Below are 24093 nucleotides of genomic sequence, written 5' to 3'. Positions count from 1 at the left end.
GTTCTAGAAGTCTGAATCCCTGCTCTAGGTGCCCGAGGTCTCTGGGTCCTGGCTCTGGGGGTCTGAGGACTCTGGGGCCCCGAAGAGCTCTGGGGCCCTTGAGATCTCTGGAGGCCGGGCTCTGGGAGCCAATGGTCTGTGTTCTGGCTCTGAGGGCCTGAGGTCTCTGGGGTCCTGGCTGTTTCTGGGGTCCTGGCGGTCTCTGGGGTCCTGGCGGTCTCTGGGGTCCTGGCGGTCTCTGGGGTCCTGGCTGTTTCTGGGGTCCTGGCGGTCTCTAGGGTCCTGGCGGTCTCTGGGGTCCTGGCGGTCTCTGGGGTCCTGGCGGTCTCTGGGGTCCTGGCTGTTTCTGGGGTCCTGGCTGTTTCTGGGGTCCTGGCGGTCTCTGGGGTCCTGGCTGTTTCTGGGGTCCTGGCTGTTTCTGGGGTCCTGGCTGTTTCTGGGGTCCTGGCTGTTTCTGGGGTCCTGGCTGTTTCTGGGGTCCTGGCTGTTTCTGGGGTCCTGGCGGTCTCTGGGGATCCGAGGTCTCTGGGTCCCTGAGATCTCTGGGGCCCCAAGGTCTCAGGGTGCCAGAGGTCTGGGTCCCGGCTCTGAGGGCTGGCTGTCTCTGGGGGCCTGAGGTCTCGGGGTCCCTGAGATCTCAGAGGTCCCGGCTCTGGGTGCCAGAGGTCTGGGTCCCGGCTCTGGGTGCCAGAGGTCTGGGTCCCGGCTCTGGGTGCCAGAGGTCTGGGTCCCGGCTCTGGGTGCCAGAGGTCTGGGTCCCGGCTCTGGGTGCCAGAGGTCTGGGTCCCGGCTCTGGGTGCCAGAGGTCTGGGTCCCGGCTCTGGGTGCCAGAGGTCTGGGTCCCGGCTCTGGGTGCCAGAGGTCTGGGTCCCGGCTCTGGGTGCCAGAGGTCTGGGTCCCGGCTCTGGGTGCCAGAGGTCTGGGTCCCGGCTCTGGGTGCCAGAGGTCTGGGTCCCGGCTCTGGGTGCCAGAGGTCTGGGTCCCGGCTCTGGGTGCCAGAGGTCTGGGTCCCGGCTCTGGGTGCCAGAGGTCTGGGTCCCGGCTCTGGGTGCCAGAGGTCTGGGTCCCGGCTCTGGGTGCCAGAGGTCTGGGTCCCGGCTCTGGGTGCCAGAGGTCTGGGTCCCGGCTCAGGGTGCCAGAGGTCTGGGTCCCGGCTCAGGGTGCCAGAGGTCTGGGTCCCGGCTCAGGGTGCCAGAGGTCTGGGTCCCGGCTCAGGGTGCCAGAGGTCTGGGTCCCGGCTCAGGGTGCCAGAGGTCTGGGTCCCGGCTCAGGGTGCCAGAGGTCTGGGTCCCGGCTCAGGGTGCCAGAGGTCTGGGTCCCGGCTCAGGGTGCCAGAGGTCTGGGTCCCGGCTCAGGGTGCCAGAGGTCTGGGTCCCGGCTCAGGGTGCCAGAGGTCTGGGTCCCGGCTCAGGGTGCCAGAGGTCTGGGTCCCGGCTCAGGGTGCCAGAGGTCTGGGTCCCGGCTCAGGGTGCCAGAGGTCTGGGTCCCGGCTCAGGGTGCCAGAGGTCTGGGTCCCGGCTCAGGGTGCCAGAGGTCTGGGTCCCGGCTCTGGGTGCCAGAGGTCTGGGTGCCGGCTCTGGGTGCCAGAGGTCTGGGTCCCGGCTCTGGGTGCCAGAGGTCTGGGTCCCGGCTCTGGGTGCCAGAGGTCTGGGTCCCGGCTCTGGGTGCCAGAGGTCTGGGTCCCGGCTCTGGGTGCCAGAGGTCTGGGTCCCGGCTCTGGGTGCCAGAGGTCTGGGCCCCGGCTCTGGGTGCCAGAGGTCTGGGCCCCGGCTCTGGGTGCCAGAGGTCTGGGTCCCGGCTCTGGGTGCCAGAGGTCTGGGTCCCGGCTCTGGGTGCCAGAGGTCTGGGTCCCGGCTCTGGGTGCCAGAGGTCTGGGTCCCGGCTCTGGGTGCCAGAGGTCTGGGTCCCGGCTCTGGGTGCCAGAGGTCTGGGTCCCGGCTCTGGGTGCCAGAGGTCTGGGTCCCGGCTCAGGGTGCCAGAGGTCTGGGTCCCGGCTCAGGGTGCCAGAGGTCTGGGTCCCGGCTCAGGGTGCCAGAGGTCTGGGTCCCGGCTCAGGGTGCCAGAGGTCTGGGTCCCGGCTCAGGGTGCCAGAGGTCTGGGTCCCGGCTCAGGGTGCCAGAGGTCTGGGTCCCGGCTCTGGGTGCCAGAGGTCTGGGTCCCGGCTCTGGGTGCCAGAGGTCTGGGTCCCGGCTCTGGGTGCCAGAGGTCTGGGTCCCGGCTCTGGGTGCCAGAGGTCTGGGTCCCGGCTCTGGGTGCCAGAGGTCTGGGTCCCGGCTCTGGGTGCCAGAGGTCTGGGTCCCGGCTCTGGGTGCCAGAGGTCTGGGTCCCGGCTCAGGGTGCCAGAGCCAGAGGTCTGGGTCCCGGCTCTGGGTGCCAGAGCCAGAGGTCTGGGTCCCGGCTCAGGGTGCCAGAGGTCTGGGCCCCGGCTCTGGGTGCCAGAGGTCTGGGTCCCGGCTCTGGGTGCCAGAGGTCTGGGTCCCGGCTCTGGGTGCCAGAGGTCTGGGTCCCGGCTCTGGGTGCCAGAGGTCTGGGTCCCGGCTCTGGGTGCCAGAGGTCTGGGTCCCGGCTCTGGGTGCCAGAGGTCTGGGTCCCGGCTCTGGGTGCCAGAGGTCTGGGTCCCGGCTCAGGGTGCCAGAGGTCTGGGTCCCGGCTCAGGGTGCCAGAGGTCTGGGTACCGGCTCTGGGTGCCAAAGTTCCGGGAGCCTGAGGTCTGTGGAGCCCAGCTTTTGTAGACCCTAGGTCTCTGGGGGCCCGGCTCTGGGTGCCGGCTCTCGGTCTCTAGGTGCCGGCTCTGTGGGCCTGGTGTCTGAGACCCGGCATGTCTCTGGGGGTCGAGCTCTTTGGGGCCCATGATTTCTGGTGGTCTGAGGTCTCTGGGGCCCCATGGACTGGGGCCCGAGGTCTCCGGGGGGCCCAAGTTGTCTAGGACCCCATGGTCTCTGGTGCCCGGGCCTGGGGGCCAGAGGCCTGGGGGATAGCTCTGTGGCCATGAGATCCCTGGGTCCCTGAGATCTCTGGGTCCCCGAGATCTCTGGGTCCCCGAGATCTCGGGGGCCCCAAGGTCTCTGGGGGCCCAGCTCTTGGTACCAGAGGTTTGGGTCCCGACTCTGTATGCCAAAGGTTTGGGAGCCAGAGGTCTCTGGGGGCCCAGAATTTGTAGACCTGAGGTTTCTGGGGGCCTGGCTCTGGGTCCTAAAGGTCTGGGTACTGGCTCTGGGGGTTTGAGGTCTCTGGGGGCCCGGTAGTTCTGGGTCCCCAAGGTCTCTGGGGCCTGGCAGCTCTTGGGCCTGAGGTCTCAGCCTGGCAGCTCCAGCTTGTTGGCTTAGCTGTTCTAATCAGTGGCTATTGGTAGCCTTTGTCTTATGGGAGAATCCTACCATGCCCCCCAGGAGATCCCCCAGAGAAGACTTGCTCATCATGCCTTCTTAAAAAGTGAAATGTAGCTTTGGCATTAAACACTTTCCAGCGCTAATTTTGGCTCTCTCGCGCACTCCCCTCCCCCCCCCCCTCCCCCAGATCTCTTTATAACTTCGATAATCCACCCAAACATGCCTTCTGCAAAGCCTTTTTTATCGTGGTTCCAAGGAGGACAAACGTACGTTCAGTATTCATCTGAGCAGTGAATCCAAGCAAACCTAGTGTTGCTGGATAGGACATTCGTTTAGTTACTGCATCCCTTGTTGTGTAACAGGAGGATGTTTGGGTGGGTGAGGCTGTATTGGTCCCAGTCTCTCCCCAATCGGAACAGAACAAGTTGTTTTAGATTTCACAACATCTAACTAAGATTTCAAAATCGTGACTCTAGTACCATGAGGAAGAGGGATGAATGTTAGCTGACTGCAGGCCATCTCCAGCACTCAAAACGCATTGTTTCACTGAGCGCCAAAAAGCATAGGTGACATGTAAAATAAGAAAATAAAAACCTGTGTTAGCCAAGATCTCGCTTAGTCTGGTTCCATGTCTGCAAGGCAGCTCTTTGGGCCCAAATATACATTACAGCAAGGCAAATGCAGTCCTCGGTCTTTGCCTCCAATATCAGGGGCTGGTTTTATGCGCAGACATTCCCACCTGCCACCGATAGTGAGCAGATCTCAATCAACTTTCATGAGGTTAACTTAGCAGGTTTCAGAGAGATGCATGATCCTTCTAAAGATGAAGGTTCGCTATGGCTCCTGCATCCACTTTTTCCAAACCAGACTGAATAAACATATGCTAGTTCTACTCTTCACACTGGTCACACGTACCAGGATTGCAAGAAAGTGGGTTTCTGTTGCAGTACCCCCCCACACACACACACACACTCTTTTTGCCTGGCTTTTGATGCAACTTTGACTGTAGAGTACTGGGTCCCTGCTAATCAGAGAAAGAAGAAAGATAGATGCCCACAATTAAATGAGTTAACACTTCAGATGGTCTCTAAAGTCTACCTAAATCATAGAGGTTGGGTTGAGACCTTGGCCATTGTGTGGGCCTAATCTCTTTTAGTTCACTCTTCATCTCTGTTTTCATTTTGCAGTCACCAGTCTGGCGACGTGTCCATGGCATCCTTCTACCGCGTGGATAGTGTCTCCTCCTGCCTTCCCAGCGTGCTCAGTGCCCTTGAAGAGCAGAACTACCTGTTCCAGTTGCAGGTGGTTGAGCGACCGCAGGAGGACACAAAAGAGGTGAGAAGCAAACAGAGTCCACTTGGGTGAGTCTTGTCTTGAATATATGAAGCATTGTTTTTTTAGTAATGCCTAAATATGACAGAGAAACCTTTCACTTGATGGACACTGGCCTGCTAGATTGGTACCTAGGGATACTTGTATACAAAAATCCTCTGCTTTTGGAGATGTTGCTGCTGATTTTTCTAATTTGAGCTGATCTCTTTGCTTCTCTTCTTAGGGTCTGGAAGTACCCTTAGTTGCCATAGTCCAGTGGTCAACGCCAAAGCTACCATTCACTTCCAGCATCTACACTCACTACAGGTGAGATCTGCTATCTGGTTGCAGCAGTGGATGGTAATATTATCAGAAATCACATTGCCACTGACTTCGTACGGAGGATGTGCAACTGGCAGGTCAATCGCAGCCCAGCGTCTTAAGTCTGTAACAGTTTCAAAATATGTATGAGGGGATAGACCTTAGTCCCTGCAAGCTGTTGGATGATCAATGTACACATTCTTGAATCCATACAGGTGGTTGTCTCATCACCAATCCGCTTTTTAGATCTCGCCTACTAGAAAGGATATTCGCCGTCTGTTGCAGGACGTATTGTTTGCTTGCATTGGGCTTTGAGCCCATACATTACTTGTAGGCCTGTGCATGCCTGGTGTGCATGCCTTCAAAATGACACAACCACTTTTTTTTCTATTTTCGCCTCAGTCAAAAGCTTTATTTCTTCTTTTTATTCATTAGTCATGCTGCACAGCATCAAAGATGCTGTGCAGCACGGCTAAAAATGATTGACAACGCCAATGTGTCCCAAAGCTGAGACCTATAGGCTTAGCCGATGATTGTTGTGTTTGTAAGACCATTCGGAGCCATCACTTAGCAGCTTCTGTGGTCACTACGAAGAAGTAGCTCCATATTTCAAAATACGAAAGATCCATCCACGATTGTAGATTACAGTTTAAAATAATTGTAGTTTAGAAGCATAATCTCAAACATGCTAAAACATGTAATTACTATCAGCTAGAAAATGTAAATGAGAAAATACTACTTTTTTACCATAAATTATAATCCGGACTCTAATTTTTTTGATACATAGTTCTGTGATACTGACTTCCACATGCCAAATTGTACTCTGTATTAATCCTAACCCTGACTCTAGCATTGACTTAACTTTGTCTCCACCCTTAACCCTGTTTTTTTTGTCTTATTGGGTAAAACCATTGTCAAAGAAAAAACTGTCAAAAAGGGTGATCAAACAAATTCGTTTTAACCAAGTATGCATTTTGTCGGAAACACATAAAACACTAACGTGACCATCTAATTAAAATTCAACCCTGTTTTTATTCTTATTAATTTCTAACCTTTTAAGATTTAACTCCTAGTAGCCTGAACATGTGCTTGGTCTATTACTAAGAAATGTGTGGGCGCTATACAGTTACTAGTATATTTGATGAGCAGCTATTGGTCTGTGCAGGGGTTCAGGAGACCACCACGCAGGGTTTGGGTTCCCTGTAAAGGGTGGGATTCCCACTGAGTATCTGAAAACGTGAATGGTCCTTTAGTGGCAGATCCTAAGGCCTGGGTCCTCCTATGACCGCTTCTTCTGCATGTTTGTCGAACAGGACCAGGACACTCCAGTTATCGAGTATAGGGCTGGCACTGCCTAGCCTGTTTAAGCAGTAGTACCAACCACTTCATCATTGCTTTGGGTTGTATAAATGGGAGCTGCCAATTACTGAAAGATATCCAAGCAGGATCCTTGCTTCACAGCTTGTCCATTTGTAATAGCTTCTGTGTTTGAGGAGATGGATTCTCACTGAGCAGCTTTCAAGTTCAGGTAGTTAAATTCTCTCTGCACAGCTTCTGGGGTCTGTATAGCAGGTGTATGGTTATTGAGGTGCCTCTGGAATTTGTATAGCAGTTAGACACTTCCTGGACAGCTTTCGGCGCATTAATAAGGGGCTGGACTCCTAGTAATATTGAAGTGCAATAACATTTGATCTGACTGTGTGTTTGTGCATGTGTCTGTACAGTTATGCGAAACTATTGATGTACAGTGCTCAATTTCCTTCGTTCTTCCATAGGTTGCCAAACATTCGCTTGGACCGCCCTCGCTTCGTCATGACTGCATCGTGCGAATCTCCTGTGCAAGTGCACAAACGCTTTAACGTGACCTATACATTGCTGAATGAACTGCAGGACTTCCTGGCTGTGCGGCTCGTGTGGACTCCGGAGAATGCTGGAGCAGGTGAGCACGATGGAGCATGGGTGTGGTTTTTTCGGTGTTAAAGAGATCTGGTCAGAGGACTCTAGAACATGTACATCAAGCTAACGTAAGAAGTGAAGTGACGAGAGGGAATGACAAAGGAGAATCTCAGGTGGGAAAGAGATAACAGTCCTGATACTGTATGTTAAGCCGAATAATTTTACAAAAAATAGGGAGATTTATACTCCACATGCCTCCTGGATGCCTTACTAGGAAGACATATGACACAAAAGTGGTGCAGGTATTTCTATCATTAACAACAAACAATTGTTTTTCCTCAAACCTTAAGGTACATGGTATCCTAACACTACAAAAAAGACTGTTTCTTCCTATGCAATCAGAAATCTGCTGTAACTTAGAAATATTTCTAAGATGTGCCTTTACCATGTACATTTCAATCTGTTACTAAATGCAAAACCTCTCCACGCAATTTGTTGCTCATAGTATCACAAACAAAATATGCCCCGGGGTACAAGCAACATGCAGATAAAATCACAACCTACACATTACAGCGATCGCAACAACACAATTCTCTCTGTCATCATTTTTTGGATGAACTGAATCTAAATATTATTATAAATGTAAAGTAGATCGACTAATATATATAATCTATGTATATATATATTATCTCTGTATGCAGACAGTAGCCAAAGTTGACCCAATTCCCTTTCTATGTACATACAAAAAGAAACAAAGTAAACCTGTTTGTTGCGTAGTGTTGTCGAAGATACATTTGATTTTCTTCAATTCCTGGATGCAAAACGAAGTCCCTCTGCTAAAGAAACAAACTTGGATTTTCACAACAGACTCTTTGTAATGTATGAAGAAAAAATTAGAAGAATCAATTGTGAAGTTCTTTTATCAGGAGGGCCTAGTATAATCAGGCTTTTGTGTCTGAGTAGATTATTTTTAGACTGAGCAGAAACTGCTTCAGGGATTGAAAACTAGCAAATATTCTCAGAGCATTGTTATTCTAGAAGTAAAGGAATTATTCGAGCACTTTTTTGAGATTGTAACTATTGGCAACTTAATTAGCCTCTCATCTGTGTTATTTCTTAACAGTTTCACTTAGATTGTTGCCATTTTTTTACTTTTGAAAAATGGTTGTGGTGGTGATTGGTGTGGTGAGGAAGAGGTGTGGCGCCGCGGCTAGGGCGACTGACTCCGGAATCTGGGGATCACGGGTCGATCCTTGGCACCGGCGGCAGATTAGCCCAGCACCATGTGACTCTGGGCAATAGCTTGCTTAATCTTCCCTACGGCCCCCAGCGCCTAGAGACCCTTACGGGTGATTGTGCGCTTTACAAATGTGGATTATTATTGGTGGAAGGATCATAGTATCAATATCACAATGTTGTGTGCCCTCCTGTGACATCAGGAAGAGACTTTTGAATTTGGGATCGTGGAGAGCAATATCTACTGGGTGATGCAGAGATGGGCTCTTGAACAGCTGTAACAGTTGTTTTACAAGTTTGTTTCTTCTAAAACTTCCCTTGCATCACTTTTTAACTGCAGAGGTGCTGGGGAATCTAGTTTTCCTTCTTAAAACATTGTCAATTATAGTGCAAAGGCCTACTGCTGCCAAGTGCATCACTGATTGTGAGAGATCTGTTCCATTCCAAAGCATTGCTTAATCGCTTTGCTCCTCAGCAATGGGACACCATTAAGGAACTGATACAGCACTTGCTTGTTGAATCTGAAAACAGAAGGGTCAGTTATCCAAGCGTGAAAGCTGACACTTAATTCATATTAAAGAACATTAGATGCAATGGATACTGACAGCAGACGCTCTCCGTGCGTGTAGCGCTGCAACGTTGCACATGCTTTCCCCTTTCAAGGTTGAAACCTAAGGGTGAAGGCATTTCTGATGGATACTTCCACCCGCAGAATTGTTGAACTACTGAAACGGAGTACAAATTGCATTGAAACAGATAAAGTTGTAGGTTCCTTCCTGTAAAGAGACACTCTATATAGGGGAATGGACATCACTGTATAGACTACAGGGCAGGCCATGCTACATCAATCAGAGGTATCCACTACATCCATTTATGCCTCATAGAACAACCAACAATAGCTAGGAAACACATGAACTACAAGACTCTGGTAGTCATTGTAAATCTATGGAAGAAGCCAAAAGCTCCAGTTGTTAAAACATCTTTAATTCCCTGTGACAATTCCACCCTTGTGGGGAAACATCTCAGGCGCTTCACAGAGCTCTGGAAAGAGAGAATATCGGATCAATATAGTCTGCAGGTTGTTCACAATGGATTCTCCACTAAACGTAGCAGCCACAATAAGGAGAAGAGACATTTTGACTACATCACATGCCTGTCTTGCTAGACTTAGTAGAGATACGTTTGCGAAAGTTGGCCAGGAGGAAGTATCAATACATGAGCAAAGTTAGGTAGTGTACTAGAAGATCCACTGAATAGCTACATATTGACAAAAAAATCAAGATGTTACCTTTTCAACATGTCCTAGCATTCTCAGAGATTCTCTTCACATACTTATGTAAATTGTGTACGTCCACATCCCAATGTACCAGACGGATCACAATCTTTAGGTAGGTGGCAAACATCAGTTCCTTGTACTTTCATTTGTAAAAACATTAGCACCAGATGTGATCACAAAATTTCTGTTGGTTGTGGCAGCACATCTTCAAAATAAGACGATGCATGTGTGCCTTCACCTGGACGATTTGTTGGTGCACGTCAGAGCAATGCATCAGTAGCGCAAACCACATCATAAAAGTTTTGTACCTGCTGGACTTCTCAGCCGGCATGCAGAAGTAATCTCTGATCTCTACTTGATAGATTAATATCTGCGGGAAGGATATCAAGACTGGAACTGGTGGTTCCTCACAAAGTGAGGTACTACTGGAATTAATAAACACAATTCCCCTTCGTGGAGCTTTGGTAAAAAGCCAGGCTTGCCCTGTTTGTGTAGCACCTGCAATGGTATTTGTGAGTTTTGTGTTTTTAACATGTAAACATTTCAATAAAGAGCAATTAAAAAAATAAACACAATTGCCCTTTTGCCAAATGTTTGTGGCTCTAGAAGAGACCGCAATCTAGAAATAATGGTACCCTGCACTCACCTAATACTGCACTCACCTGTGTGCATGAAGGCGCTTCAGAAGTAGCTCATGAGTGCCTGATCTCACATTCTTGAGTGATTGAGTGTCGCAGAAGATGGTAAAGAGTCCGCAATGGTGGACACCACAAAATGTGTTCCTATTATTACTGTTCTAAGCACGGGCAGGGATCTGTGGTCTCGGACAGAACCTGTCCGTCTCCTAGAGCAGCAGAAAGTAGGGCTTTCCATGATGTTGTTCCAGTCCTCACTTGTATTCTGGTTGTTCCAGTATTCAGAGACAACAGCCGAACATTGTTCTATCCAAGTTGGTAGGGGGTGAAGTTTGTCCTACGATCATGGCTTGCTCAAACCATTTAGCAATATGGGATTCAGGACTGGATACTGTCAATAGCTAAGTACTTTCCAGGAGAAAAGAATGTGTGCTACCTGGTCATTTGTTCACACAAATATTACAGTCTGGATTTTCGAGCAAGACAAGTAAACCGTGATATGAATATAAATCTATAACCATTTCACGCTACAAAAGAAAAGTTCTTCTCTGTAACTCCAGTTTTGCTCCTTGCATCAGTTTTACATTCACAGGACATCCTTGGGCCTCTCCAGTCAAGATCAATGTTGCAAAATGTTGTAATGAATCACTTTTAAATTCTACTCCTCACAACAAACCAACAGGGGATCAGTAGGTTGAAGATGGTGTATATATTGTAGGATAGTTTAAGCGGCGGGTAGAATCCATTGTCGTTAAATTCATACTCTGCCTATATTTAAACGCAAAAAAACTCTATTCTAATTACCTTTCGGACTTCCCCCAAGAAATGGCGGAACAGTGCATATCTAGCACCAGTGTGGTGATTTGGGTATATCTTTGGGGAACCTTCAATCAATCAATCAATCAAGATATTTGTAAAGCACACTACATACCCATACCAGGGCCTAAAAGCTTCCAGCATTTGGTATCATACAAAAAATATGGCGTCTACACTCTGCCTACAGTTAATGGCAAAAAACTCTATTCTAATTACACTACATACCCATACTCATACCCATGAGGGTTTCAAGGCGCTGGGGGAGGTGGGGAAGGGGGGGGAGGTGGGGAAAGGGGGGGAGGGGTGCTGCTACTGATCGATGAGCCAGGTCTTGAGAAGTCTTCTGAAGGCCAGTTGGTCTTGGGTCTGCCGTAGTTTGGTGGGGAGGGTGTTCCAGGTCTTGGCAGCGAGGTGGGAGAAGGATCTACCCCCTTCACCTTCACCGACTACAGCAAACTGCTTCCCAACAGCAGCTAGGACAGTCCCCCTTCTATGTAGTTTGGTGCTCTGGGTGTAAAACAGGAGGGGCTCTCACTTTCTGAGCTGTAAATGAGGTATGCGGTTCAGTGACCCAGTCCTACTTGTATAAACAAAGTTAAAAATCTATGGTTGTCCTTTGCATACAAAGTTTGTTGTAATAATACCGGTATTTGTAGAACACAAACGCTACCCAGAAATGAGTATCCCGTCGCCAACGAGGTGTAGTTTGAGAACTACCTTGCAGAGGAAGTAAGTAAAACAGTGTAAAATCAATTCCCTTGGTAATCTGCTTGCTTGGGCTGCTGTGATGAAATGATTTAATCCTTGATAAACCTCTGCTTGGGATGTTTTCCAAATAAATGAATCCGTGTTCATTCAGTTGTAAAAGGTATGCATTGATCCTGATGCAGGTTTCATACGAGGCCTGTATGCCTTCACCATGTAGTCAGACTGTACATATAAATGAAGTTTAAGTGCAGTTAATAACTTTAATCGCATCTTGGTTTCTTCGCACACTTAGTTATGGATTTCCAGCTCTCTTTTAGTTACCCAACTAAACACATTTCTTAGTTTTTTTCACATTGTAGCCTCTTCCAGATTATCCAGCTTGTTTCCTATGAGTCATGCTGTATTTTGTGCTACAGAGCTTTTATGGATACATGTTTACAAATAATTCAGGACCTGAATGCTGGGCTGAAGGTTTCTTTCACAGCAAAAGCAATGGATGACTTTGACTGATCTTTCCATAGCTTGCGATGTCAACTAGTGCCTACTAAGCTATTTGACTGAAGAATCCGTCACACTTAAGTTTCCTCCACATGAATGCTGGTTAAGTGTCCACGTCTCCAATGCTGTACCTCCTTCACCCAGCTTCTTTCTTTCTTTCGTATGTATGATCTTCCTCGGCCTTTCAGCTAAGCTGATGTCATCTATCCCTCGGTTCTGCGCCAGCTATATATGTCAAATTTTCCTTCGATCGCCTGGTCCACACATACCAGGGGCTTCCGTCAAGCATTTTCAATGAAATTAAAAGTGCGTCACACTTTCTAGGCGGCAAAGCACTTAGTCCCATTAGGTGCAATGAACAAAGTATGCTAATTGCTATTTATAAATCTTGGTCGAGCCATTGAGATATACACATCTTAGGAAAGTTCTACTATGGATGTGCCCGTGCTCAGCATAAACTAGAGTTTAAAACTAGATTCAGATCATTTGCAAAACATAAAGTTAATTCTATTTTTCAGTTCATCACTTGCTGGGCCACTGTAGTACCACAGAATTTAAAATGCAGTTCTAAAATTTAGTTTGCGTCATTAATAAAAGCTTACTTTTATTGGCTCTGTACACAGCGTGTGAATCTAGGAAATAGTTAAGTTTCAAAACTACTCTCACAGGTTATTAACTTTCTTTTCCTTGATTTTAATTTACCCGTTTCCATCTTTTGTTAGGCAAAAAGCTTTCGGAGGAGGAGAAACGGGCCATGCAGGCTGCCCTGGATTCAGTTGTGTGCCACACTCCACTAAACAACCTCGGCTACTGCAGAAAAGGGAGCTCGCGCACCTTTAGTGTAGGCTTTCAGATCCTGCGAACCGGGCTGTTTGAGGTAAGGGTTGGTTGATGGCGTTTTTTGTTTTTTATTTAAAGACTGTTTTCAATTATTCTGCTTTGGCTCACTGGCCCGTTTTTCTGCCTTCTATTCTTTCTTCGTCTACTAGCTCAGTCAGCACATGAAGCTTAAACTCCAGTTTACAGCCAGCGTCTCCAATCCGCCACCAGATGCTCGGCCCGTGTCGCGCAAAAGCAGCCCAAGCAGCCCAGCCATGCGTGATCTAGTGGAGAGGAACCAAGCCAACCTGGGGCGCTCGCAGTCCTTCTCGCACCAACAGCCGTCGCGCAGTCATCTCATGAGGTAGGAGCTGTGACGTCTCTTGGAATCCTCAGTCAAACTATAACATAGGGGGTATGACCTGCCTCGTATACAGTCCCCTCCGGCAAGCAGCATATCCCCCTGGTACCCACAGTCACATTGAGAGTAACGGAGCATATCTGTTCTCGTACTGTCCAGCCCCCTGAGGCAGAGAGTCCGTTATTTTGCAAAGGGGTGACCTATCATGACGTCACTAAAGCTATAAGTACTAAGAGGTCTGTTAAGCACAGCTTCTTCAAGGAGTAGCACTCCTGCTACCTGTGAGTAGCTCTTAAGTGTGTAGCCCAGCCTACTGAATTAGGAGCTTGGTTGAATTAGTATATGCATGCCAAAATAGAAACGTGTGTATTCAAGACGAAAATGTGTGTATTTTCAAATCCATAATATCTGAAATCTATTTAAAGGGATATTCGAATGTTAAATCATGCTGCATTGGGAGAGTTATTATTAAAATTATGACCTTGGTACCAGGAGCATTGTAGTACATATTATATAAATACACTGTTTTGTATTATCCTTGTAGAAGTATTTCAGGTTGACAGAGCCTTTTTACACTACTGCTGGCAATCCCAGACTACAGCGATAGTTGCTGGTAATCTTGCATACAGTAGCCACTAACGCAGTCTTGTCTGATGTGGGAAACACAAATAATATTAGTAGGTAGGAATGATTTTATTTATAAGCATAAGTAGATCTTGTTTCTAAAAAGCTTGGAGACGGCTGGTTTAGACTGTGGCCTAAATGAGTCTGGGAGTAGAAGAGGCAAGCTGCCTTCCCAAGAGCAAAACCTGAAGTTTGTTAGTCCTGTCTTCACAAAACTCATTCCAGGTACCATTTTGCATGCTACAGCGGGACTTATGGACATACTAGCTGCTGATTTAGTTTGCAAGAGATATTTACTAATGTCGAAAAGGTAGATTCTGACAGTTTAGTTATTTTAACCCTCTACTAATAAAGTAATTGAAATACTGCTCTTGTGCTTCTAATGTTACTGGCCTATTGTGCTGACATACGTAGCACTTGCAGATATTTTTTTAAGACAATTATTTTATCAGTTCTCTTACAACGGGGTAGTTTGTCCAGGCTTCCCACAGAATGAAACCATGGTGAAGTCATCACATTTATTGATGGAAAAAGACCAAACCTGTCCCTTATGCTAAAATGCTTTTTACACAATATGAAGGTAAGTTCTATTGACAGTTGGCACACAAAGTAACAAATGTTGGCAAACCCAGTAGGTCATATGTTGGCTGCTGACCTTTTGGCTTTGCCATTCCTTATTTTATTTGTGAATATTTTTGCCTGTAGACAAGTGACACAGAAGTGGGCCCAGTAGCAGAGTTGGGGAAGTTGCTAGGCCCTCACCTAAGTAAGGAAAGCAATGTCTAAAAGCCAAATTTTTTCAACATAAAAGCACGCAGTGTACAAGTAGCACCTGATACTGAATGGGACTACTTATTGTGGGGATGTCACATTGTATAAGAACAGAATGCTGCCACTAACAGTCCTGCAAACCATTGGCTGATGTGGGCTGAACCTTTTCCCCGTGCTGTATACTTTGATAGGTGGACGCTAAATCTGAATGACCCTACCGCAGACCAATCGAAGAAAAGCACCAATAGAAAGTCTTTTTATATAAGTAGGATTTGTGGTTCTATTAAAAACAAAATGTTTTGACTAATACCAGACCTAAAAATGTACAAGAAGTGGTGCAATGTTTCAGCGTTTTAGGAAATAATCTGTGATCTATTATGTGGAGTGTTTCCCGACATATTAAACTGGTCATGAAATATCTCTCTAAGGAAGCTGTCCCAGTTCTCCTGATGTCCAAATCCTCTGGTTGAAATGTCAGTAAAACTAAGAGCTGATCATTCCGTTCCCCACTTGCAGCGTCCCCACCACATATGAACACTGCGCCGCAAAGACAACACCCAACATGACACACCGCACACCCACATCATTTGGGGCATAACATCACATCACATCACATTGTACAACCACCACTATTGAATGGAATTCCTCAAATAAGACAACCAATTTCTCTTGCACCCAGCTCCCTACAACAATCGCCCAACTCAATATTCTAAACTGACAACAACCTACAAAAAAAGGTGCCAGTGAGACATACCATGAGGGGGGGGGGGGGGGGGGGAGTAGTAAATAGTGGCTAGGGTTACGAGTGTGAAGAACTGCAGGGAACGAAAAAGAGAATACAAATCTTTGAAAGAGGAACTGAAACCAGTCTGAGCTCCCTACAGCAAGGCCCGGAGAAATAGAAATCATTTGAAACAAAAATGGAGAGGTTGGGATCAGGGCAACACAGGACTAGGCAGAACACCAGCTAGGATAGACTAGACTAAACAAAAATAGTAGAAAATACTTTGAACATGACCAAGCTAGAAAACCAATATAATTTCCATTTTCAAGGGAAAGCTCAAGCCTTACAACTAGTGTTGTATCTCCAGGTTCAGTTGAAGAAAACCTACACAGAGGTTTTCAACAAGTTAGGCCGCACCTCAACCTCTTGCACCATCACTCAATCAACAGGTTAGACAGGGTAGTTCTCCACACTGTTTAGAAAACAGTCCAGAGGACACATCCACAGCTGGCATTTGCAAATCTCCATTGCGATTCACCACTGCACATGGACAACTCAAACATGCTAGATGCATGTTTAGATGGAAGGTCGCATGACATGTTCCCAGGGAAGTCAACTACAGGGTAAATAAAACTTCTTCCACACAACACACACTCATTTAGGAAGATTTCGTACTAACATCCTTCCTTAAACCCTCATGGGAAATCCTATTTCGCCAACTGGATATTCATGGAAAGCACAAAGAGAACAAGTAATTGGTGAACCTGTGCGATACAGAGAGAACTTTCTGGCCAAAATGTTTTACAGAGTGTTTACAGTAAACTCCCATAGCTATTCCCAGTAAAGCAAATGGAACCCTGGTGTTGTGTATGTCTTTTACTCACTTATCAAGTCTCTTTGCAGCTTCCCAAAACAGGAAAAGGACAATACACCAATTTGGATGCTGATCAGTTCCCAGTTGTAAGAAAACTACCTTCTGGTGTGTTTGAGGAAGACTTCTTGAAAACAGGGTTAACAATAGCTACTCTTCAGGAGTGCTGTTATCTTTTTTTTTGGGGGGGGGGGGGTTGTTGTAGTTAATACAAGAGGAATACTGACTTCGAATTTTGAGAAGTCTATCACCAGCCAGCTCCCCAAATTAGTTGACTACTGGATGCACCAGCTCCAAAATAATAGACTAGGTCCCAGATGATGGAATACCAGTGCATCCCTGAAAAATAGAGAGCAACCTGTTGTACATCAAAGGGAACCGGGTTCAGATAACCCAACAACAATGCCTTTTCCCTCTGCGCTTATTCATATACTTTAAGAAGCCACCTGCTCTTAACCCCTTCCGTGCGGCCGCGATTCCCCCCGTGTGCGGCAGCCGCACGAACAGGGCAGGGCTGTGATGAACCCCAGCCGTCATCAGCACACGAGCACTGTGGAGCGTGACGGCTGGGGTTCGTCACCAGCATGGAAGGGGTTAATCTAACTTCTTCCACTCATGCATACACACTCCTATCATGCTACAAGTCCTGTTTTTTGCAAAAAGTATCTCCTCCGTTATTAAAAATTGTTGCTGTCATATAACAGAAACATACATTGTTAAGACATGAAGGCATATATATACACACAAAGAATCATAGGGATGAAAATCCTATATGTAAATCAGAAATTTTCATGAACAATATATTAATTGTAATTTATCATTCTCATATTTAAACAGTTATCTCGTTGTACACTGATTTTGATATGAGTCTCTTAACACGAATTGCAGTCGATACATATATCAGATATCCATCAACCCCATATGAACAAAGAATTTTACAAGAACAAAATAAATAATACATATATAATAAAAACAAGTTGTCGACTCGGCGTTTCGGTGGACTTGATTTAACCACCTTGATTTAAGAGCAGCTTCTCATGAGAAAACCTGTTAGCAGAGGTAAATGCCCCAAGCCTTGAACACTTGCATATTGAATTATTTGTTTTTTAACGGCTGGGACATCCACCAGATTATGACGGATGCTGTATTGTAATATTTTAAATAAATAACACACTGACCCAGCCATCTTGTCTCCACCCAGCCCCAGGTCATTGTTTCAATATCTGATTATATCTAGTTGCTTGATTGCTGCAGATTAGGCTCTTAATAGTAATCTTGTAGTTCATCGATGCCACCATGCAAGGGTAGTCCATTGCGCCTGGACAAACTCCCTTAGTAGTTTAACAGTACCTCCAGCGTTTCGGGTCTTTCACACTATTGTACCCCACTTATGCATCTCAACTGGTTTTTTCTCCAAAGTATTTTTATTTCGTTTTTGAGAAAACCGCATAGAAGGGCACGAACAAATACCCATGACAAACCAATATGCAGTGCAGGTGGGCATTGATGCAGCAGTAATCATTACATACATCATCAATAGTGAGCTGAGAACATTTAGGTACGCAATAAACATCAGGCAGTTACAGTCATTGGAGTCAGATGTACCGTTCGGTTTTAGCAGGCAGGGTCTCGATTCCCTCTTCCGAAAGTATTATCTGCCCCATACCTTATAGAATTTAAGTGGGCACCCTCTACTTCTATAAATGATTTTTTCTGCTATCATATTTTTTCGGACATAGACGGTATTTCAGAAGCCCTTCAGCGTTTTGCCACATACCTCTTCGCCAACACAAATCCCAAGTTACAGAAGAATAGCTTCACCCGTGGGATATACTGATGAGGCCCCAGCTTCAAACCCCAAAGTTTTCCCAGTTCCTTGAAGCTCGTTCCAATCACAGCAGGGTCTCCCGAGTAACTCTACGTGCCCACCCTATATATTTGTTCATTTTGAACCATGCCTCAAATGCCACCTGAGTTGCTGGTAAGAATTGTCCCATCCCGCTCCCCCATAAATTTAATGTTGGAAGGGACACTTTTAAAAATTGGTCTTTTCTAGTGGGGTGGGGGACGATCTCCAGACATGCAGCATCAATCATTTATGACAATCAAATGGGACGCCCTCAAATAGGGTCTGACATCAGGAAGAGCAGGACCTCCGTTGTACTGATTTTGATGCAGTGTCTTGAAGGTCACTTTGGGATGCTTGTTATTCATATCAATTTCTGGAGTTTGTTGTCTTTTTTCACAAAGAACTTATCAGGGATCTTATAGTAAGTATCTTGTAGGGAGTTTAGAAACTTTGGGAGGGTGACCATCTTAAACTTAGCCGCCCTTCCCATGATCATTCAGGCCAGCGCCCTCTAGCGGTCTGCGTCTGCATGGAAGGCCATCTACACTTTCGTTAGGTTCTGCTCGAGGCATCTCTCCAGGGGCCTATGTCGCATAGATTCCCAGATATTGGAATCTACCGAGATTTCAGCATATAATACCTTTCATCCCTAAAGATGGTAAGTACCTGCGTGTGAGACTGTGTCTATTCTTAACACACATCATGAATATGAAAAAAGACATTCAAAGCATCTGGACTCCACCACGCTGTCAAATCTCATGCATCACACTTAACATGTCCTATAAAGGCCACACGGAACACTCTTTTCACCATGGAATCAATAATCAAATGCAAATCCAACGCTTCATGACCTCTTTAGGGTCTCGAGCATTATATAAATAATGCAATATGACTACAGAGAAAACTATTTAGTCCTCGCTAGAGTCAGGAAAATGCTATATAAAATACCATACTAGGAGTGAGATGTTTCCTACACACAGAGTATAATTATAGTCAGTCTTGAACATTGGCACAGGTTACATACCTTCTCTCCTCAGGGCTGATTGTGTCACAGATCCTTTCTGGAGAGAGTGGAGTAGAGCCTTTTCCCCTTCAGGACTTGTAAGGCCTAAAAATTGGCACAGGCTACATAGTCTGTCACCAATATGATTGAATGGGGCGAGACCGACACAGAGGCTGAGCCTATCACCTGTAGTGTGTGGTGGGCTAGTGGAGGACAAACTTAGATTCAGCCCCTACCAAATACGGAGTGGCTTGAGGAATTGGCACACAGATAAAGAGGGCGTTAGGACTGTATTGTTTGGTTTGGGGGTATTGACGGAGATGCAGAGCCTGTCTCCTATAGCTCTGTGTGGTTTGAGGTACTGCCAATGATAACGAGCCGGTCACCTCTGGGGCCGGGTAGCCAGGGAGGATCATCACAAAGATATGGAGCCATTTCCCTCTAGCCCTGAATGGCTTTGAAGATCGGTCCGAACTCTGTCCCCTTCAATTCTGTACTATGGTTTTCAATAATAGAAACCTTTACTTAAGCAAAGCCAGATGACACCTGATCCTCCACTCGCCAGCCACAGGTTAACTGACAAAGTAAGAATCCATGCTGTACAAAGATTGTATCAGAACTAAGATGAAAGAACATTCTAAATATTGAAGGCCTACATCAAAACAAGAGCAGACATTACTACACTTCTCTAACTTTCTCAACTGTCTTCTCTCTCCGTAGGACTGGCAGTGTGATGGAGCGGCGTGCCATCACGCCTCCTGTGGGGTCACCGGTTGGACGCCCCCTCTACCTGCCCCCTGAAAGGGCTGTGTTGTCACTGGATAAGATCGCCAAGAGGGAGTGCAAGGTGCTGGTAGTGGAGCCAGTGAAGTAGCAGCTGATGTCCAGATGTTTCCTCTTTCTGCGGTGGTCTCGATACAGGAGACTTCCAGAAGATGCCAAGGACAAGCCCTCCTTGTCCACTATCCTGTATAGTTGTAGTAATTGCAAGACTGGACTGCGCCGGCCGCCAGCTGCTGTACAGATTTGTTTTAGGCATTGATGTAGCTCCCTTAGGTACACACTGAAGCGTGATGGGACAAACCATCATTCCTCTTCATGTTTTAACATTTTGCTTTTATTTTTCAAAGCAATTTTTAAGTTTCCTCTCCTTGCTCTTGCTGGTACAAAGCCCCACAACTAATGCCATAATATGTAGACATGGCTGCGGAAGGTTCTGCCTGTGGGTGTGTGGGGGCATGGATCTGGAATATGTGTTTACATTAAGGACCAAACTTATGTGATGAATGTTCTACTAAATACTCAGTGCTTGCAAAGGCACAACCGTATGGAGCAAGCAGGTAGGGCTGTATTTTTGCAGAAGCTTTGCCACATTTGTCGCTGATGTCTTCATTTTTGAATGACCAGAGCACAATCAGCCATGAGTAGATACTTGGAGTAGGGTCATGAAGGGTGTTTCTACCCTTTCCCCCTTGGCATGAAGCAGGGCAGCACTCACCAAATCCCTTCCCAGGGGATGGTTTTTGCACGCAGATCTCATGGGCCTGGTTTGCTTTATGCCCTCCACTAAGGCTGGGCCTGATGGTGGTGCTCTTGCCAGCTCCCTTCACCTGTGCAGTCCCCACTCCAGGCCTCCTGGATTCTGCTGGTTTTTGGACACTCCTCTTTTATGTTTTAATGTTTCACTAATGATTTCCAGCTCCCAAAAATTGTGTTTTGAAAGTGGTGGATTGAGCCGAGGACAGAGGCGCAAACTATGGAACCTTCCATTTACGGTTGTCTGCTTTTAATCCCTACCTTTTTCTGCCGCAGTTTGTGTGTTCAGGGAACAAATGCCCATTCATACTGTTTACTAACCGCTCTCACCACTAGCGAGCTTCAGAGCGTTTCTTACTGCTCCCTCTACTTCGGCCCCGCCACAAAGGTACTTGCATGCTATTTTACCAATCCAATTCTGATTTCATGCTACCCTCATTGGGTATTGTAGGACAGGATGAAACAAGAGGCTTTACTGCCACATCATAAAATGTTATGTTTGGAACTGGTTTAACAGTCCCTATGTTGTGTTTGGTTTTGGGAAAATCTTCGCCTGAGCCATTGATAACTATGCCTCTGAGGCACATGCTATGTTAGGGTGCGTAGAGCGCTTGGTATAGCAATATTTAGATTTAGCATGAAGAAAAGTTCCCACTTCAGGAAGCCACCTGTGAGTGAACTGAAAACCGGCCTTGCCACAGACACTAGAAGAATTCAGCCAGTCGGCTGTGTGGAATTTCTAAGCACTAGCAAGGTTTTTGGGTTGACAGTCATTTCTATCCTGAGATAAACTAGCATCTTTACTGCTGTTCCCCATCCACATTCTTAAGTGTGTTTCTCTTTGTCATAATTTTACAAGAGTTTACAAAAGTGTTTCTAATAAGTTTTTTTTTTTAATGTTAAATGTTCTTTTGTTTTTTTTAAATGCTGGTATGTTCTCTTCCCACCATGTGCGTTAGGGTTGAAGGACGTGAAGTTGAGGTCTTGGTGTAGAAGCACACATTAGGCTTTGCATATCAGTAGCAAGGCCACCCTACCCATTGTGTATGACTCCGTCATGGACCACAGGTAGCCGTGGCTGCGCCCTGTATGTCTGCTTAATCTTCTAGCAGTTCTGTGATGAATCGACTATATTCTGTGGTACTTTAATATATTTTCTAACAGATATTAGTAGTTTTTTTGCGGTTGTGGTGGGAAACTGTGTTTCATTGGTAAGCTAAACAGCTGAACTGGCAGTGAGCCCCCCAAACAGCTGCTCTTTCATTCTTCCCGTTGCTCCATTACTTCTGGCCTTCACACAGGGCTGCATTAGGGATGCCACACCAGTTTTGAGAAGTTCTCAGAAGATCAGGCTACCATTGGACAGTTATATGTGCCTGTGCAATGATGGGGTACTGATAGCATTTATTTATACAGACCCCCACAGGATTGCGTCCTAATGTTCTGGATTGAATTGAGAGAGCAATTGTGTGTTTCAATTGTTCTGATTATTATAAATCATGTATAGCCAGCCACCTACCACTGGTGAAGTAGGTCTGGGCAGAGGTCTGGGCAGAGGTTTGGGCTAGTTTGGCCCAGTGCCATATGTTTACAGTCTGCGCCCACAGTTGACTTATCTTGAAATGCCACTGGGTGTACTTTATGTGTTGGCATGCTGCCAATGGAAAACCTGTATGTCACTTGATTGCCAGATCCTCCTTGGAAAGCAAGTAGTTTTGTGGTATGTCTCGTGCCACGTTAGTCCAACCTTTCTTAATACATTCCTGATTGTGTAATTGCAGGGAAGCTGTACAATGTTCACTGCCCCACTTCCTGGTATCCAATGGTCTTGTGCATTTCACGACAAAGCCACTTAATTAAAAGAGGTGCCTAAATTGCATGTTAACACCTTGGCTGCTTTGAGTTTTCCCCTCCTGTGCTGAGGATCAATACAAATGGGTGTGGTCATGACGAGCTTGGCTCGTCATGAGCACACGAGCACCGTGCCTCATGACATGAGCACGGAAGGGGTTAAAGCACTAAGTCCTTAACAGCCTGCACTAGCCCATGCATGGTGCGGTGTCTGTAACTCTGGAAAGCCTTTCGATTCCTGCTGAAGCTTTATGGGTAGCATGACTAGGGAGAAGGGAGCATTCCTAGTCACCACCCAGAGTTATTTATTTTTCCTACACTGGAGACCTGAACCATTTTGAGGCACCAACAAGGATGTGTGCAGGGTGCTTAAGTCTTACATCATTGTCTTAGAGTTCTGTTTTAGATTTCTCAGTTGAGTTAACGCACTTTATTTAAGTTTAATTGTTAATTTATTTATAACATGTTCCTGCGGGCTGGGAAAAGAAATTCTGGCCCAAAGGCTATAATGTTTCATGATTAAAATGCACTGGAGGCACTTTTTGTCTGCGACTCTACTTGTTTCTTGAACTTTGTATTTGTTTGTTCACTGTACTTAATATTCACTCCTGTGTGCTTAATCACAGAGGTTTTGTTATCCTTTATTCTTTATTAGTCCAAATCCTCAGATGCGCACATCACAAATTGCAAAAATAACATACTTCATACAAATACAAAAGTGTTCTTTCAAACAAACATTTTCAAATTAAGTTAGTAATTTGCAAGTTCATTGGAGATTCTAAATCCTAAAAGGCGAAAAACATACGGAAACCAAGATTATATGTTTGCATACTCGTGATGCACCTACAGTCGAAAGATGCAGCCCATTTGTATTAAAAATGTTATATGAAGGATATTTTACCATCGCTGCATCTATTAGAACATTTGCAAAATATTTCCTAGTGTATGTGATGGAAAGTGTTAAGCACAAACAAGGAAGGTGAGCAGCAGAGAGATATAGGTGGGAGCAGTGGTGGGCGAATCAGGGCCTTGTAGACTTAGGGAGAGGATTTTTGGTTTCCAGCATGGAGGAGCATGAGGTCCTGCACTGGTAATGGAGAAGATGCCCTCTGAAGAGAGTATTCAGCTATCTTCAGAAGTGGACAAGTAAGCCTAATCTTTCAGAAAGTCGCTCCTAATTCTTGGTGCATACCTTCAGAAAGGCTTTTTACTGGGCTGTCCTTTTTTAATTGATTTCTAATTTGGCGATGTCATGGCTTCTTGTGTTGGCCTCTTATAATGAGACAGGGAAGAATGTGGTTACTTCTTTGACGCAGGATTGGAAGCTGAATGGCCAGTGCATTTTCTTGCCTGGTTAAAGTGAAGTTTAATGAGGCGGACAGCAGCTTACAGAACAAACTTCATTGGGCCATGTGTGTGTCTAGTGTTGCTGGATGCAAAAGGAACAGGACTTGGTCAGTGGCAAGGAAGCCAGCTTTGTGGAGGGGATAAGGTTTTTGTTTCTCACAAGAAAGTTGACACAAGACTGTCAGTTTATTTTAGTGTTGGGTGAATTGGAGAGTATATTCCTCCAGTTTTGTGTTGGAGACTAGTTCTGGATGTGTTCGCTTTTTGGCGTTGTTGCTGGTGATTTTACATTTGGAAGTATGATGTGGATT

General features: G+C 46.2%; 1 protein-coding gene across 1 annotated transcript in view; it reads left to right on the top strand.

Annotated features, from left to right (window-relative positions):
- Window positions 1-22973, top strand: part of TRAPPC14 (trafficking protein particle complex subunit 14) — a 65349-nt gene extending 42376 nt beyond the window's left edge. The window contains exons 6-11 of the mRNA XM_078671171.1: window positions 4517-4664; window positions 4885-4967; window positions 6737-6900; window positions 12749-12903; window positions 13016-13209; window positions 19769-22973. Coding sequence (XP_078527297.1) covers window positions 4517-4664; window positions 4885-4967; window positions 6737-6900; window positions 12749-12903; window positions 13016-13209; window positions 19769-19922 — 898 coding nt within the window. The 3' untranslated portion in view covers window positions 19923-22973. The remainder of the gene's footprint in view (window positions 1-4516; window positions 4665-4884; window positions 4968-6736; window positions 6901-12748; window positions 12904-13015; window positions 13210-19768) is intronic.
- The last annotated feature ends 1120 nt before the right edge of the window (window positions 22974-24093 follow it).

Source organism: Lissotriton helveticus, chromosome 12 (assembly GCF_964261635.1).
Source record: "Lissotriton helveticus chromosome 12, aLisHel1.1, whole genome shotgun sequence".
Classification (NCBI taxonomy): Eukaryota; Metazoa; Chordata; class Amphibia; order Caudata; family Salamandridae; genus Lissotriton; species Lissotriton helveticus.
Note: the sequence above shows the minus strand (reverse complement) of the source record. Positions and strands in the feature narration are given on the sequence as shown.